This window comes from Seriola dumerili, unplaced genomic scaffold, assembly GCF_002260705.1.
Source record: "Seriola dumerili isolate Sdu_G_001 unplaced genomic scaffold, Sdu_1.0 BDQW01000056.1, whole genome shotgun sequence".
Lineage (NCBI taxonomy): Eukaryota > Metazoa > Chordata > Actinopteri > Carangiformes > Carangidae > Seriola > Seriola dumerili.
Genome location: NW_019174311.1, coordinates 7,483,180 through 7,501,976, shown reverse-complemented (window position 1 = coordinate 7,501,976; position 18,797 = coordinate 7,483,180). Strand labels below are relative to the sequence as shown.

Genomic DNA, 18,797 nt, shown 5'->3' with positions numbered 1-18,797 from the left:
GTGTGTGTGTGTGTGTGGAGCATGCAGAGAAGCAGCACAACCATAAATGATAAAATAGAATATACATTTGTGGTGGTTAATGTTGATATAATGGCTGGCTGCCACAAAAAAATCAATGTATGGGAAATGATGTGATTTAAAATATTTATGTCAATGTCGTTGATTACGGTGTCTAATCATGGCAGCCCCACAGACAACATCTTCTGAGTTGCTGACTTCCCACACAGTGCTTTGAAGGCTGACACATCTCCTCCCCTTGAATATCAAAATGTTCTTTTAGGCTTTGCTCTTTCCTAACCATCTCACCAGGGCCCGTCTAATCTCTATGGCAACAGCACAGTCCCGTCAGCAGTGATTGAAACTGGGAAGGCCCTGTGCAGAGTGTGTCCAATAAGCCCACCACAGCAGGGGAAGCTCAGTGACCACACTGATCCTCTGTGGTTCTCCTGTGGCCGGGACCATGTTAGCCACACTCTGGAAAACATTACACACCAAGCAGCACTCATGTTGCATATGTGTGCCTGTCTTTGAGGAGACTTGGAGCATCTTCAACAATAGCAAAAGAATGTGTAATTTCCTCATGTGGCCTAGGCAGGCAAGGTTGCGGGCTTCTGGGAAGTTCATATGGCTCGATGGTTGCATTTTGAGCTTTTTTCTCTAGGACACTTAGCTAGGGAAAATGATTAACCAGTCTCACCATCCCTAACTATAGTCAATTTGTCATCTATCATCTTCCATCTGCTGGTGTAACCTTAATAGCTAGACCAACTGGAAGTGCCTTCATTGACCTTGGCCAGTGTCTTTATAAATTTACAACCTCTTAATGTTTTTCCATTTTGTTTGTCAGGTCTTTAACCCTGGATGCCAGGGCTATTAATATACCCTGTACTCATGGAAGCTGTAAACAACTTCAGATGAATCTGATCTCGCTCTTAGTTAAGTGTGGAGACATTTGGAGTCCAAGAAATCTGTCACCATTCCCAACAGCCCCAAAGTTAATCCCGGTCCCGTCTATCCATCAGAATCCATGTGATGTAGATTAGTAAAACAAAGTTCAGGGCCACTCTGGATTTTAATGAAATGCCTGTCATTGGTCCTCCTTCATATAACTCACAGATTTGTTTTAATTGGTGAGCATATACAAATAAGCACATTAGTGGGATTCAGTGATGTTCTTTTGTTTCTGAGAAATTTTGGTCTCCACTGTTAATAATGATAGAAGTAATGCCCGTTTCTAAACCTGTGATCAACATAACGCTCGTAAGATTGAATGTGTAAAGTTTGATTAATAATATTTCCTTTGCGTGGTTACAAACGAGGGCTGTGAGTAACAATTATTTTCATCATTGATAAATCTACAGATAATTTTTTCGAAGATAGTGAAAATTTCCTTGTATAATTTCCCTCAACCAGGGTAGCAGTATCAGATTCTGTGTTTTATCCAACTATCAATCCAAAACCCAAAGATATTCAATTTGCTGCTATATATGACAAAGAAAAATCATCACATTTGAGCAAGCAGAGACAGAGAGTGCTTGGCAATTTTAGCTTGAAAAATGCATGAAACTACTTATTGATTAGTAGAGTAGCTGCCAATTGACTGACTAATAGATAAACACATTAATTGACAATTTTTTGAACATCTACTACATACCACCATCTTCAGATGGAATGGAGTTGTTGGTTGTTCTCAGGGAATCAGGGATATAGATATAACACTCTGTTTCACAGTATATGCTATTTTATATCACGATTTTGATAGATGGTATATTTTAACATTAATCAGTTGAGAGAAGCTGGTGATAAGAAAACACCCAGACACAGGTGTTTGGCTTTAGCTCATCCAGTAAACTAAATAGCTAATAAATCAAAGTTCTTCATCACATTGGTGCAAATATCATAAAAATACAATATTGCCATAAACCTGTGCTGCTCATTGGTTTGCAATATTAATACCCAGAATTGCCTTATCCACCCAGAGATATTAAAATGATCATTACCCTGGTGTATGTGGCATGGCAAAATCTCTGAAGGTTGACAAATTTAGGTTTAGTCACGTAGGACACATTGTCACTTTGCCCAACCCCCTAGTGGGCGTCGTCAACAACAAAGCCAGTTCTAACATTTTACCCCTTGTCCCCCTCTCCAGCCTCTAATACTTTGCCATGATTTTTTTTCTTCTAGTTTTAAATCAAACCATATTTTGTAACTTCAGTCCATGTGTTAGAGTTCTTCCGATACTAGTATCTGAAATGCCTCCAATGAAGGGTTTACTAAGCCATGCCATACTACAATGGCAGTAATCATATCACATCCATACAGGGCTAGAACAGCTGCTAAAAAGTTTTTTTTAACACAATGGCATCGGATCAGTACTTGGTACTGACTGATATGCAAGTTCAGAATCGGAATCGTTAGCGGGAAGGAAAAAATAGTATTGGAACATCTCTAGCTCTGATACAATCATACAGGCTTATGCTCCCTCTCAGATTGTGTTCCTCCAAAGAATGTCATCTGGCAACCGAAGTCCAGAGTGTTCTGGTTTGTGGTTCCCCGATAGTGGTACAAGCTACCAAATGCTATCAGAGCAGAGGCGTCCATCTCTATCTTCAAGAGTCTCTTGAAGTCATCTCTTCCTACAGCACCTCCTCTCCCAACACCACTAACTCCCTAATATGTCTAACTAGCACTTACTATACACTTTTGAAACACTTATTTACCTGATCTCCTTGCACTTTGCCTTATTGAACAGATTTTGTACTTAGTACTTACGTCAAGGTCTCCTACTGCACTGCAGCGTTAATGTTGTCCCTCACTTGTACACATTCAACACTGGTTTAACATCCTCCCATGTTCTGTGCTGCTCAGAGCCCAGTTCTCCACTTCTCACATTCCAGAATAATATATTTTAGAAGATGTCCAGTCAGTTAAGAGGTCTGGTTTAAAACTGACATTTTCATAGGGATAACAAAAAGGGTTTTTCAGGAATCCGATTGATATTTTAACAAATTTAAGAAACAAAATAGATTTCTATTTCCCGTTATTGTGGGTAGTGGTGTGTATTGGTGCATTCCAGCAGTTGGCGGGTTTAAGAAAAAGCAAATTTCTCAAACCTCAAAGCCTTTGGTTTATTATTACCAGTTCACAGACTATACACTTTAGGGTTTGTATATGCTGCTTCAATAGATGATTTAAAGCTGGGCTGTGTTTTCAAAACACCCAGGTGACAGCTGCATTAATTTCTTTGACCTTGCTGATTGCGATGCCTTTTTGTCTAAATTCATCAACTATCAAAACAAATACTGCTCTGCTCTCACATTGTGGTAGATATTTTGGTCTAATGCTTTTTTAATATGGAAGAAAGCCTGTCTTGAAACATGGGTTCAGAACAAGAAGGCAAATAACAGCTTTATTTCTATTTTAGTTGATGCTCCATATTGGAATTTACATTGATGATTATCACTTATTTTCTTTTAACATATTATTTATTACTTTCAATTAATAATCACCAAGCAAATAATTATATAATGAGACATATGGTCATCATATAAAAATCAAATACACGACCTGTTGTTGCATGTCTCTCTAAAATATTTGACAGCACCACAGAATTATTAGAAAAGTTTTGTCCTGTGTGTTCAAGGTGTGTTGTGGTTGGAGCCGTCATCATTGCGTCGGAGTGGAGTTGCCGTGGCAGCCCTGACGGGGCGCAGGAGGAGGGTGGCAATGGAGAGGGACTGGGCGATGGGGCAGACCGTGGATTGGACGGCGACCCTGAGGGAGTGTGGAGTCCAGACATTGAGCAGAGCTTTCAGGAAGCTCTGGCCATCTACCCTCCCTGCGGCAGGAGGAAGATCATACTTTCAGATGAAGGGAAGATGTATGGTGAGGAACACAACCTATTTCTGTCCCAACATATTGGTTGTCATCCAACCATCCTATTATCTCTTCCGGCATCTAGTCTTGTTCTTTCATATCTAATCCAAAGGCCAAAATTGGAGTCCATATGTGTTAAATGCCTGTTGAGGTTCTTTACACTCAAAATAACAACATATGGAGATAATATCAACCACTCATTTTTTAAAGGGCTTTGATCAAACATTGTCCGTCACAGAACAACAAACACAAATATTTTAGATCATTCGCTCACAATGGCAGAATTTTAAGAAAATATTTCTATATATATATGTGTGTGTGTGTGTGTATATATATATATATATAGTATTAGTAATTCAGAGTTCAATTGTGGGCACAGGGTCTCTTGTAGACACAGCTTTATAACTACATCTATAGGGCAGAATATCCCAAATAATTTTCAGTTCAGTTTGCAGGAATAACCTGCTCGCTGAAATAACAACATATACCACAACTGTAGGTGTTTTATTAGGCAATTATGTTTGTAAGGAAATCTACAGGAAGTAAAGCCACTTGCCATTGTAAACAAAACATAGTTTACACATACAATAGGGATTAGACGGTGAATTTTAAATGATGTAGTGCTGCGAATAATGATAATTTAAATAAAGATTTTTTTTTGTACTTTAAACCTGTATGAGGTTCATTTGATAGGTGAAGTTCCAAGTTTCAACAAGATGTACAGTGACACTGCTTAGTAAACATAACTTATAAGTATCATGGCCAAAATTACAAAAAGTCCTATATCCCATCTGTAAACACTCATCAACTTTAAATTTTGCAGAATGATATAAAAGTGAAACTTTATTCCTGATGTTGTTTGGCTCTCCAAGGAACCACCACAAAGGCCTGTAGTGATCTGCTGCGTGCACTTTGGAAGCTAGTGGCTTATTGATGCTTCTTGTAAAGAGCTCTTTGTACCTAGGTGATCTGCTTTCAGGAATTTGGGGAAAGGTCAAAGGGCAGCCAGCAGTGACAGAGGGAGAGGGATCACACACTGGGGTCAATAGATAGAACAGGTTGACATTTCAGGTCAGGTTAGGATTAACATATGCAGATGTTGCTTAATTGCTTATTAATTGCCAACTGACTGTTTCATATCGGTCAATGGGAATGCATAACCAGCACTGTAGTGCATTCACTCATGCAATGTGACCTTTGTTTGTTTTTAGTGGGATCTTTTCAGGATGCTGTCTTTGAGTAGAGCTTTGATATATTTTGACCACTTCTTCCTAGCTTATTGAAGGCCTTGGCTAGCGCCCAACATTCCTAGCATTTTTTTATTTTTTTTTTTGGCTGAGAGTTGGCATTCCTGCCTGCAGCAGTCTGTGTCATGTATTTGCGTATGTGTGAGCGTCTGTTGTGAGGGAAACGGGATATGTGATCCCATGCGACAGAAAGGGAAAGTTTGTTTCAGCATTGCGGCATTTTCTCCTTTTGTGGAAATGTGGGCTCACTGTGTTGACCACCCCCACTTCCCTCCTAATACACAAGGATAGTCCCACTGGTATACACATTCACTCATTGGAAAGCGACACTCACACTTAGAACATAATACCCGTGCTCCCGTTAACCCACCAGTTTCTCTTTTCCAAACCAGTATGTAAGACAACACCCCCAAACTTTTGAGTCACTGTCTCTTCGCACAGTATTGTGAGAAACTTTGAATAACCCTTTTTTGTTTTTGATTTTTTGCCAAATTTGTGAAATTGTGTAAATTATTAGTTTTCTTTTATGAATGAATAAAAAATTGTATTTCACATCTCATAAAATTAAAATGAATGGAAAAACAGCATGAAAGAATTAAACTATTTGTTTCATCAATTAATCACAGCCTACATCATAAAATCTACTAAGAAGTCAAGGTTTATCAAGCAGAGTACAGACATCCATAGCAATATTTGAATTACTGTATACTATACATGTACCTTTTTATCTTGTATGTGCCCTTTAGTAGGGTAACTGCTTTTATCCAGGTGGCAGATGTTACAGAAATGTTATTGGCAGTTTGCCAGAGCATCTTTTACAGATGAATGAATGGAAGTCCTTCTCAAACATGAAGCAAACTCAAAAAGTTGGCAGTGAGTTAATGGATTATAGTGCGTGTCTGCAAGTGGCTCATGTGGATAAATATGGGTATCGCAGTCAAGCAGTTAGAGCTTATTTCACTTTGCTGGAACAGTCAACTTCAGAAATATATATCACTTCATGCAGCAAAACCAGGAAAAGACAACATTTAAACTATATAAGGATTGTACAATAAACAAAATCCCAGACTATACTAATATATGAGGAAAATATTACTTTCATTCTTGCATTCTCTAAAAGGTTAACCCATTTAAAGTTTTATTTTTCATCAGGCACACATTAGACTCTGTGTGTAGACTGCTGAACTCGTTACGATTTTTTTAAATTTATTTCGATCAGCTTTTGTGTTCGGGAAGTAACAGTGACATTCAGAATTTTAGTTTGAATAGTTTAAAAATGTCAGGCTATTATGGAAATACCTGTTGCCATTTTCACTTTACCAAAAATGGAAATGATTGTTTCTTTAAAACTAGCCTACTTCAGCGTAATGTGTTACCATATCATCATGTGTGATATCCAACTGAGAAATAATGGTAATGTGTGATCGTGGTGCGGGTCTACATAGCTCTAAATCGTGGAAAAGAATTTTGTCAGGTGGGTGGCGGTTGGATTATTCATGCACACATGCGGATTTGGGTGACGTCAAAGCAGAGCCGTGCATCACTATTACTCGTGTATATAAGATTTACCTCAACACATGATTTAGCTTTAATCTACCCTCCCCACTTTAACTAGGCCAGTCAGCATTAAACCCAGTCTGAGTGCTGTCTTTGCTCTCGGTCATATGTTACTAGCATGATGTCACCCTGGATTATGGTTTCAAGCATGTGTTCCCAAATTAGGATGATCAGCAGATGGATCACTTGCTCTTGCATTCACAGGTTGACACACATAAAACAAAGGTTACTTGTTTTAATGATAATATTTTAGTAACACTGGTTAAAACAAGGACACAGTTTAATCAACATGTATAAACTCCTTCAACAAATTGGTAAGATTCCACTGAGACTGTGTCAGAGAGGGTTTGTTTTAACACTTAGGTCATTTCTGTCTCAGGACTTTGTGGTGTTGTTATGTGTGATTTAATTCAATTGTAAAGGATGCAAGCATTTTTTCCCGTCATACATATGTGGTGGGAGATGGATGAGGGGCAAATATGCCTTTTTTGTCCCTCAAAAATGACCAGAGTTGGAACGACACTGTCCAAAAAACTTCAAGCTTCAGGACGGTCATATTTTCTACAAGCCTATTTTGGTGGATAGCAGTAAACTTCATAGATTTTCTTAACGTGCGCACCTCTTTTAAATGACACCTTATCAGGGCCCATATTTACTTACCTGTTCTCTACAAAACCAACTGAGGACTGAAAAAATTCTACCTCTGTGAAAAATAACACACATTTATCAAGCAACTTAATGCTACTCGCAGCAAAGTATAAGAGTCAAGTCATGTCATGTTGTAGACAACACATGAATACTCTGAGCAGGAAGACCTAATCAGAGACGAAGAAGAAGGATTTACCCCACATCTGCTTTACTGATCAGTCAAACAATCCTGGCCTTTTACTGAGTGAATTTTTCCTGGCACAAAAATAAAATCTAATATATTTCTGATATATAAATACACAAATAGGGATGAAATAATGGTACATTGTTTGTAATGGATACAAACATAACAAAGCTGTTCTGAATCATACATATTGCTCACCTCTGTGTCTGTACTGCAGCCATCTACGATCTACTCTGAACCTTTGGAGCTCTCTTAAATTTAATAGCATTTTTCAGTCAAGTCCAAAGAAATTTGCTGAGTAGCTTTTATTCTTGTGTTTGCATAAGAGTAAATCTCCACTTAGGTCAGTAATTTTATTTCTAGCTTTTTGATAAATAGAGGCTTTGATGAGCAAAACCTAAGACTAAGACTTTAGGGGATGTAGTTGAGTTTCTTTTCTTTTGAGGTAGTTGCCCATTTACAGACAGAATTTATACAAATTGGAACAAAAACAGGCTCATTCTTTTGAAAAATACATATTTGGCATGGGCTCTGCTCACCCTTCTGAGAGCAGATCAGACTCCACTGCTTCTAAATGAAATATTTGTCACTAATAAAATGTTAGGAGTTATGTATATATAACCTCTTTAGAATAATGACCAAATAAAGATAAATTGGAGTTTGTTTATTTTTTTCACTGGCCTGCTCTGCATTGTCCACTGTCTTTCTTTTTCTCTCTCCTTTTTAAGGAAAATCTCATCTCTACTTTCAATAAGGAAGCAAATGGGCAAAAGCTTCATCTATGTGGTAGTTTAGGAGAGAAACAGATAAATGTATATAAAATTACATGAGTTTTTGAATTTTTTACCTGCAATGTAATTCCATGATTGCTATCTTCCTATCTTACTGATCTGTTCTCATGTTTAGGTGTAAATTAGATGATGCACAGCAAATGTTTTGCATTCTGATGAAAAATCATTTGGCCTTTTGTGGTGTAGTGGTAGGCTGCAGGAAAGTGCATGTGTCCTGTTTTGGGAATTGGAGCAGACTGCTGTGTCTGAGTCAGCCCCTTTTGTTGATTTTGGGGAATTCTGTGTTCTGGTAACTTCACAAAGCTGATGTGACTCAGCCTGATGTGACCTAAGTCCCGACAGCATCGCACCACTTCCCAGAAAGCAGGATGGTGATGTCGATGATGTTAGTTCACGTGTATATGTGAATAATTAATTGCAGCAGTGGAATCAGTATGTCAGGTTTCATTTAATCACCTTTTATCTTTAACTCCTCTTTAGGTTTTCTGACATTTGCAGCAGAGTGAATCAAAAGTTACTCACCGGTTACGATTAGAGACACACGGGTCATCAGGTGTGGTTTGGAGCCAGGGGAGGCAGAGAAAGAAAGAGCTGACCAGGCAGTCTCCAGTGACCACATTTTGGAAGTCTGTTAACTATATGATGATCTCTCCTCTCTTTTTTTTCCCCCTCCATTCCCATCAGTTGTCCATCTGTTTGCCTAGGAGCTCAGCCAGCAAGCAAGACCAAATCTGACTTGAAATTAACACAGGCTGTCCTTAATGGGAATATCATACAGCCACGTAATTGAAAGCTTGACAGTCCATGTAAGTGTGTGTGCGTTAGTGTTATAGACACTAATACTAAGTACAATCACATTAAAATTTCATATTTTCCTGGCTTCATTTCAAATGCGTTCTGAGGATGGAAAAAGTATCTTCATCATTTTCGTCTTTTTTTTTTCTTTTTCCTTTTTTTTCTTTTTTTTTTTGCTTCACACCGAAGCTTGAACTGCAAATCCAGTGCAACCTAAACATACATGTGACGAGTTCTAAATCCTCAATGTCAATGTGACCCCCTTGGCTGAAAAACATGAAGGGCTCGTGGTCTTGCCAGGTTTGTTATGATTGTACTTAAGAAGATTAACATTGTAAGATTGAAACCAAAATAGAGACTGTCTGGCCTGCTGTGTATTGTGCTGTTGTAGTAGATTTGAGATCAAGCTCTGATTAAGTTTGGCTTCATGTTAAAGTATTACAGCACTTGTCATCACTCTCTTTTAGGTTCAATGAACAAATGAGCTTGGTTGCACCAGTAGTTATATGAGAGTGGTGTAATTAAAAGCATGTGGGCCTCATTTGTGAATGTACCACAGGGAAAAACTAAGGCAGGAACCTTGGACATTCATTTGATTGGCTCTGGATGTGTGCCAGTGAACAGTGTCCTACATCAGAATCGAGCATTATTAAATTTTGTCTAAAAGTTTGGCTATCATTTTCTGTTGAAGGAGTGGTTACAACTTACTCTGAGGTCATTTCTCCAGAAAATTGCACAATTACGTTTTTGAACAACGATTCGGTCCAGTTTTAGGTCATCATAAAAATTATAGGGCCGACACGCCGCAAGACTGTTGGCGGGTTTTGCCAACAAAAGGGGACCAGCAAAAGTGTGGACCATTTGCTGCTAACTAGGTGTACTATAATGTGCATACTGAGGGTAGGCTGTAACAGGGAGGTAACTGAGTGGTTAGTAAGATGTTCAGTGTTCTTTAGGAAAATGTTGAACCTCTGTCTCCTCACCCAACGTACAGCGTGTCTGCTGACTACCATAAATTCTCATATAAAAGCTCGTATTCAAATAATGGCCTCAGGCAAGGCCGGCATGAACAAATAAAGGATGGTCTTCAGCCTACTAAACTCACATGAGAAATTCAGTATAATGTAACACAGCACTAATTCATTAGTACAACAACAATCATTTCATGCTCACCACTCTGCTGCTTTGAGTTTGTCTTCTTTTTGAACAGAAATAACATTTTCAAACTTGAATTAATTCTATGTACTCCTGAAGGATGTTAAGTTACTGTCAACAAAATTCCAAACTCCCTGATCTTTTATTTTGTTTGTTTTTCAGATTAAAAGCCTACTTATAAAGGAAGTGATACTAGACCTTTGATGTGAAAATCACATGGAGAGTGTACAGTTTCATTCATTGTTACTTTTGGGGAAAAGCGTTAAGTGGAACACCTGACATGACTGATGGAATTGGTGCTGTGGAAATGGGCATTATACTGAGTTTATTGAGACGACAGGAAAACATGGAGGAAGTTATTGAGTTTATACTAAAGGAGGACCTAGGGGAATGAGAAATAAAAAGCCAATCCCAAATAAAGGCCTGGTTCGCTCGGCCACTGAGGTACATAAAGGCCAAAATATGGTATATTGGGTGAATAAAGCAAACTTATTAAAATGGATCACCAATCCTTGCAGGTTGTACCAGCCCCATTATAATGGCAGAAAATATGTTTGTGTTTAAATGCTCCTGTCTGATCTCATCCTTTACTTTCTCAATTCTAGGTCGAAATGAGCTGATAGCTCGGTATATCAAGCTGCGAACAGGGAAGACACGCACGCGCAAACAGGTATGCAAAGATGTTATTGAAGACTTCAGTATTTACATGTGTTTAATATAATGGGATTTGCCAGGTGCAGCTCCTATAGCTCCTGGTGTTTGTTTTTTTTATTTTTTTTTATTTTGCTGTAAATTACTCATGCACCTTGTGAAAGTGATTATCAATGGACTGTGGTTGTTTAAAATTGCAAAAAAAAAATCATCCTGTGTGTCTAGGTGTCTAGTCACATTCAGGTTCTGGCACGTAAGAGGGTACGAGAATACCAGGCGAGCATCAAGGTGGGTGCCCGCTGAGTCAACTCTCCCTTCTCTCTGTAGTTACATCCCCACTTCTTTTCCTTTTCTTTTCCTTTCTTTTTCCTTTTATCCTGTCTTTCTTCAGGTCTCTAGTCACCTGCAAGTCTTGGCCAAGAGAAAGTCTCGTGAAATTCAGTCTAAGCTGAAGGTACACATGCTCACTGCCTTTGCCATGCTAGCTGCTTCGCTCTGCATGTGTCCCCAGATCCAACTTAACCCACTGAACCAGCAGAGATGTCTATTGTCAAACCTTATGGCAGGTTCATACTTCTCTGTCAGGGTGTTGCATCACCTGCCTTGTAGGTCCTGCCATAGTTGACCTGCACCTCCTGGAATATGTGGACGCCACAAGCACTTTAACTGGTCAGATTAGTCTAGTTGAACGTTTTCTCCTACTTTTAGTAAAAAAAAATATTTTTTGTTTTTATTATTTGTAGACAAATTTACATGATAATGCATCAATGACATTATTATCAAATTCAAATCCAGTATTGAATCCAGTTATCTGAATCCTTTCAAACCCAGGAATCTTATGAGGTTTACCTTTCAATATTTTTAACTAAGGGCTAAAATAACTACAACTCAAAGATGTTTAATCACATTTTCTTGGCTGAGAAGGCAGAAACACCACAGTTTTCACAATCTGTACCTACAATTTGAAAATGAGATGGTCGATTAACAGCTGTAACCTACTGTACTTCAAGAGCTACTTTCTTCAAGTACTGAAGGTCCCGATTTAGAACCAATACGTTGCTTAGGTTAAACAGTTTTTTGTGTGTTTGTTTTTAAAGAAGATTATTTCTCTGAACTACAGGAACACCTGGTGCAGGGATATTACAGAGGGATGTGTTTTTTCACAAACAATCTCTGGCTGAGTACAGACACCAGCTGCAGAGCGCACATTAAACAGAGAACAGCCAAACTTTTCATCTTAGCAAGAAGGAATTAATGTTAATTATCTACAGCTGATTGAATCTGCCACTGGCCATGTCTGTCTTTTTAAATGGCCGCCTGGCATTATATGTTTGCTATGCTATTAATTATTAGATAGGAGATTCAATAGTGTCAGAGCTTAACAAATCTGGAGTGGAAATGGATCCGGCTATTGGACCCCATCCCTAAATGCATGACATATCCATGTAATGGTGTGGTGATGCCACAGTTCCTATATTAACATCTAAGACAGGACCACTGGAACACCTTGATGGAGAAGTAAAAACCCAGCTTACCAAGACTTAGGTACATGATTGTAATATCGTTACTGAGATAATGTTATCTAATAGGTGCGGGAATGTGGCGTGGCAGCCTCAGGCCTTGCAAACTCGTTATATCATCAGACATTTTCTTTGGTTGCTTGTGTGCTTTAAAGGTCTCATTCATTTGCTTTCTGTTGATATTTGAAGTCGTGTGGCGTTGCTCAGTATAAAAGCCAGGTTTTCTGACTGTGTGTTTGTGTATCATTATTTGTCGTTTATGTTAGAATGCATGGCAACACTGTTGATTTGTTTACAGAGTTCAAGAGGTTTGTGGCCTTGGAATTGCATGAGAATCAGTAGCTGGCATGGTTGACCTAAGCATGTACATGGCTGTAGTAATGCACATGAAGACCTACATACACACAAACAAGCAAGGAGCTTTTAATGAGCTCCTCATCCGTGAATTTCAGTTTTCTCCTTTGATACACTTCTGATCTCCACGTTCTCGCTCTTGAACATTTCCCTCAGTTCTTTATATCTTTTCTGTTATAGCACTTTTCTTGTGGTTTTACCGTACCCTGTAATAAAGGCTGTTTGTGACATCATTTTGCACCAAAGGCATTTAATTTGCTGCTCTCTAATAAACATTTGGAGATTTCCAGGTCGGTATATTTCCTGGTATGAATGTCAGCACTCAGCTTTAAGACGGCACAGATTAATAGGATGTAGCTTGTACTGTTAATGTAAGATGAATGTGTTTGAGCTTAGCTGTGTGGGATGAGGTAGGTTTGCAGCTTAGTCACTTCTAGCAGTTATGTCTAGTGAGCAAGGTGTTTTCCATTATTGCCTAACAGTGATTCTGTGACCTGCTTTCATTTTGAATGTACTGAAGTTAATTAATACCGTGTCTTTTCTGCCATAGGCCATGAACTTGGTAAGTTTTGGTTATACAACTACAGTTTTCTGCTTCAGGCTTTATGCTTTGTGGTGGGCATCACATTACTGCTAGTCCACAGTGCAGTTCCTCTGCCAGACTCAAAAATCTGCTCATTACTCTTTTGTTTTTAGTGGCTTTAGTTAAATACTGGTGATGGCTCCAGTTAGCTCTCCTAGCCTGCTAGCGTGGTGCCCCTCCTGCTTTGGCATCCCCCTGTATCTGCTTTGCACTCTGTCCTGTCTTCCCTCATTACTGCATCATGTTGAAGTAAGTTGGCTGGCTCGCTGTCTAAACTGGCCTTGAAGTTTTGCTGACACTGTAATAACCAACATTTTTTCAGGATGGGGCTTTTTCATTGTGTATGACTTTGTCTTTCTCATTCAGGACCAGGTATCCAAAGACAAGGCACTGCAGACAGTAGCCAACCTCTCATCAGCTCAGATTGTGTCTGCGAGTGTAATGAAACCCCAGACTCCCTTCCCTCCACCAGTCAGAGTGAGACACAAACACACAAGCGCACACACACATCTGTTTTTTTTTACCTTCTGGGTAAAAGTCTGAGTAATACTATCTGCCCTCTTTCCCTTCTTTCCTTTGTGTAGTTTTGGCCCGGCCCTGTGCCAGGACAGCCTGGACATTCTCAGGAGTAAGTATAACTGACAGATTAGTTGGTTTTGTTTGTTTAAAATTGGAGAAAGTTTTATGATTATGCCCGCACGGTTGCTCATTTTTGAGTGTCTCTTCTGTTTACAGCATTAAGCCCTTTGCACAGCCACCATACACTACACTACCAGCCCCTGTCCCTGCACCTATCAGTAAGTGTGAACACAAATTGACTGATTTGACTAATTTCTGTGATCATAGTCATGTTAATTGTGTTTTCCTGGTTTCAATGTTTGGCAGGTTATGAGCCCCTCCCACCCCCTCGCCCTGCAGCTATAGCAGCTCCTGTATGGCAAGACCGAACCATTGCCTCAGCAAAACTACGGCTCCTGGAGTACTCTGCTTTTATGGAGACCCAGAGAGACAGAGAGACGGTGCAGACATCCAGACATTTTTAATGAAAAGTCAACAATGTAAAAATTTTGACTCTCCCTTTTTCCTGTCTTTCTTACCAATCCTCCTTTCTTCCAACAGTACAAACACCTTTTTGTACACATTGGCCCATCGAACCCAAGCTACAACGACCCTGTTTTGGAGTCCATAGATGTGAGGCAGATTTACGACAAGTTCTCTGAGAAGAAAGGAGGCCTGAAGGAGCTGTATGAAAAAGGGCCGCACAATGCATTCTTCCTTGTCAAGTTCTGGGTCAGTACACAAAACTTAGAGTTCCCACTGAGACAAGATTTTTTTTTTTTTTTTTTTTTAATAACCTGGAATTTGAGAGGCGTGTTTGTGAATGTTCAGCGAATTTGACAAATTATAACAAGAATGCAGGGAATCATCTGGGAATGGTGCAATGATTGTATTCCATCTATTGCATCATAGATGGTTGTATATTACATTGCTGTTTTACAGTTTGAGGCTATACCCTACTACGCCACATGGGGGAAGCAAAGCTCAGGTGATGCTGAAGCAAGGGTTTAAACAGGAAAGTTCTTCATTAGTAGTTGCTTGTTAATAAAAAAAAATACAATAAAAATAATGATACTAATAATATTTTTATTTATATAGCACTTTTCTTAAGAAAGCTACAAAGTGCTTTACAAAAAAATAAAACCAAATAAAAGAGAAATGCCGAATAGCCTGAGCGTCGTATAAGTGTTAGGTATAAGTGTTAGGTATTTATTAAAATTTAATTTTGATAGGCAAGAAAACAAGAAATGCACTTTAAGTTCTTTTTTTGTGTTGCTTAAAGCATATAATTTGACCTACACATGTAGAATCACAGGAAAATACAAACATTTACTTGAGGTGGTGGCGTTTTCTGATTTTTCTCTACTCTTCTTTCTCTTTTCACTATTACTTTCTGTCTATTTTATGTGTGGTTGTTCCAGGCGGACCTGAGCAGTGACATTGAGGAGGGTTCTGGTGCCTTTTACGGTGTGAGCAGCCAGTACAGTGGAACAGAAAACATCACCATCAGTGTCTCAACAAAGGTCTGCTCCTTTGGTAAACAGGTGGTGGAGAAGGTTGAGGTGAGAAAATGAACCCAGTATTCTTTATATATATATGTATGTATATATATATATATATATATACACACATATACATACACACACACACACATATACATACACACACACACACACACACACACACACACACACACAGTATGTCATATCAGCCAGTATCAACATGAGTTTTAATTGTGACACATGTGTGTGGAATCCTCCCCATCCAGACAGAATATGCACATATGGAAGGAGGAAAGTACGTGTTCCGTATCCATCGTTCGCCCATGTGTGAATACATGATCAACTTCATCCATAAACTTAAACACCTGCCAGAGAAATACATGATGAACAGTGTACTGGAGAACTTCACCATACTACAGGTGTGTGTCTGTGTGTTGAGCTGAGCTGGGTTGACTTTATTTATTTATATTGCCATTACAACAAACATCATTAGTAACTTGCCTTGAGGAGCTGAGACGTAATACCAGCTCCCACAGGGCACTTCCTCAAAGAGGGGAGATATGGGGTAAAAATCATCTATAATGATGATCACAGCCTTTTGGTGAAGTCTAATCTGATAGAGGAGAGAGATGGGAGGCTGCGCAGCCTCAACTGTTGTCTCTAATGCATTTGTTTCAGCTGCACTCAGATTACCAAACCAAACGATGATAGAGAAAACCTGACCATAGCTTTCCTTGAAACTCCTTTTTAAAGTTAAAATACCATCCCTAATGAGGATCAGGTCCCTCTCCTGAAGTCTTTGAACTTATCTTAATGCTCACCAGATTACAGTTGATACTTCTCTCCTTTAAATTCTTTTACTTCTTTTATTTCTATTTCCCTCATCTCTATCTCTGGACTAGTGCTTGTTCACATATTATTGTCATTGTCATGTCATTATTTACCCCCCACTATATGTTCCTCTTCTCTTGTCCTTTGCTAGGTGGTGTCCAACAGAGAAACCCAGGAGACTCTGCTGTGCATCGCCTTTGTGTTTGAAGTATCCACTAGTGAACATGGAGCGCAGTACCATGTTTATCGACTAGTTAACGACTAGCAGCACGTTGCGTGCATGCAGAGACTTTCCACAGACTTTTTGATGCATAGAGCATAAACACTATTTCCAGCTCAAACACACAGAAACCCCACTCCTCTATTCTAAACGCACTCTTGTTTTAACAGACCAACAGTCCCACTGTAGTCACACCTGTTGTTTAATGTGTATGCATTTCCATAGCTGCAATCTAGGCCCACATCTGTCTACAACACCCCATGACTTAAAACACTAAAGCCACAAAAATGTCTCACCTTGTGAAACTGATTGTGCACACTCTCTCAATGTCAGGCTCAAAACGTCACAGTTCATTAGCCTTTTCTTTTTAAATGAGAAATTTAATTCACTGACAAATATGATGAAAAGGTCAAATAAAAGAGAAGAAAAACGTTTAGTTTAATATGGGATATTCTCCCATCACTTACAATGAGGATGCATCTGTGATGCATTAAAATGAATCATGAATTTCTAAGGAATTTTTCATGCATATGCATTTACATCATAGGTGTGACTGATGTGAGACGAGTTTGAATATAGGTTGGCAAACAAATCATTTAATCAGTGTTAATGTAACTCTGCCACAATGACTATTTCTTCTACAGTTTGTATTGTCTCTGTATGGTAGGAATTGAATGAGCCTATAATGGTGTATCTTCTATCACTGCTTTAAGTGGAGTTGTGATCTTCAGTTTGTTCAATCAAAACTTTTAAGGATCATATGACATAAAGAATGAGTGTGCCTCTTCTCAAAATATAATGCACTACATGTAAAGACATACAAGTCGTATTTATATTTGAAACACAGTGTCAAAGGTGTAAAGAGAGCCATTATTTTAGGTGTTTTTGTTCAAAGGTTTCCAGTGGTACGTGATGTGGAGGGAAAGATTTTGCTCAAATCTCAAGGAAGTGTTCAAAAGTTTGACTCACTTGTCTTTGGAAACAACAAAATGGTTCACAGTTTGAGATTCAGTTCACACTTGGGTGTCAGCAGCATTTTTGAATGAAAGAATTACCTTTACTGTTCATAGACACGATACTGTTTTTACTCTGACTGTGTGGGCTTGCTGCAGTATTTCTACCTCCACGTGAGTTGGGATAAGAATGTGCTTTGGTTCATAAAGCCTTAACCTGAGGAGCACTGATGTATAGGACGTGTACACTACACTTGCAATGGTACTGTTTTATAAGCCAAAACAAGGTAAAAAGACTCGTTTTTGTAAAGATGAACTTTGATCTTTTTTGTATTTTACCAGCACAGCTAGAAGTGTTACACTTAACATCATAAATGATGGGTGTTTCAGTTTTTTTTTTTCTTTTTTGATGTATGCAAAATGATGTCTGGTACACACCACACTAAGGTTACCCATAGTGCACTGGGGTAGATTTTTGCCTGACAACACTAACAAACTATCCAACTGACACTTGCTTTTTTTTTTTCTTTTGTTCTATGTAATGTTTTGGATTTCTGGTACACATGGCTACCAGCATTTTTTATGGTAAATCTTACTTGACACTATCACGCCCTCTCCTGGCAGGATAATTTTTAACCATGTGGAAAGTAATGACTTGTCTTTTGACTTTGTATCATGAAAGTAAGAGCCAGCTGGCTCAGTTTTAACATAACATCTTCATTTAATATTCATTGTGTGGTCGGCCAAAAGTGTTTTTATTTTATTATTTCTTTCCTGTCCGTGTACTCTGGTTGGCTGTGCCTCATCACTCCTTTGGTCAAGTCTGCTCAGTGAATTAAATCTGTGCCTTCATGCTGTACCAATAAAATCACAGTGTTTGCAGAATCATGTAGTCTTTAGTCTTGGTAGTAACAACTAGACAACTTTTTGAGAGAGGAAATCATCATTAATAAAATCTTTAAAAAAAAAAAAAGAAGAAGCTTTTAACTGTTAATACCCTTGTTAAATGAATTTCTAATACAATTTTTGCTAGATTTATAGTTTTAATTTTGCAATGCTCCTGTACAGTCACTTGTGTGTGTGTGTGTGTGTATACAACATTTAACACTGATGCATTGAAAGACATTTATCTAAATCAAGAAAAAACTCATAAGGTATTAAAGTGTCATTTTTGTACCTGTACTGTATAATTTGAACAAAAGTATCATAAAAAATACCCAGCCGAAATCCTAATTCCTAAATCTCGAGTAAGACCCCACGTCTATGATCTCAATTTAATTACTCTCACTTAGTCATTTTTACCATTCACCCTCCAAAGTTTTATACCAAAGATATTGCAGTTCTCATGTGGTCTGCCAGGTGGTGCTGTCGC

At 38.6% G+C, this 18,797-nt stretch overlaps 1 protein-coding gene across 1 annotated transcript; it reads left to right on the top strand.

The window, feature by feature from the left end:
• The first annotated feature begins 2,358 nt into the window (after nt 1-2,358).
• Nucleotides 2,359-18,375, top strand: LOC111219222 (transcriptional enhancer factor TEF-5-like). Its single transcript, XM_022741836.1, has 14 exons — nt 2,359-2,379; nt 2,507-2,541; nt 3,644-3,885; nt 10,859-10,923; nt 11,130-11,192; nt 13,329-13,340; nt 13,728-13,838; nt 13,946-13,989; nt 14,097-14,158; nt 14,247-14,380; nt 14,481-14,651; nt 15,341-15,481; nt 15,688-15,840; nt 16,404-18,375. The coding sequence occupies exons 1-14, from the start codon at nt 2,359-2,361 to the stop codon at nt 16,515-16,517; spliced, it is 1,368 nt and encodes a 455-aa protein (XP_022597557.1). The 3' UTR covers nt 16,518-18,375.
• Nucleotides 18,376-18,797: the final 422 nt, after the last annotated feature.

Coding starts and splice junctions, on each gene's coding strand:
- LOC111219222 (XM_022741836.1), top strand. CDS start 2,359: ATGGCATCGGATCAGTACTTG. Junction 10,924..11,129: donor AGACACGCACGCGCAAACAG/GTATGCAAAGAT, acceptor CTGTGTGTCTAG/GTGTCTAGTCACATTCAGGT. Junction 13,990..14,096: donor CAGCCTGGACATTCTCAGGA/GTAAGTATAACT, acceptor TTCTGTTTACAG/CATTAAGCCCTTTGCACAGC.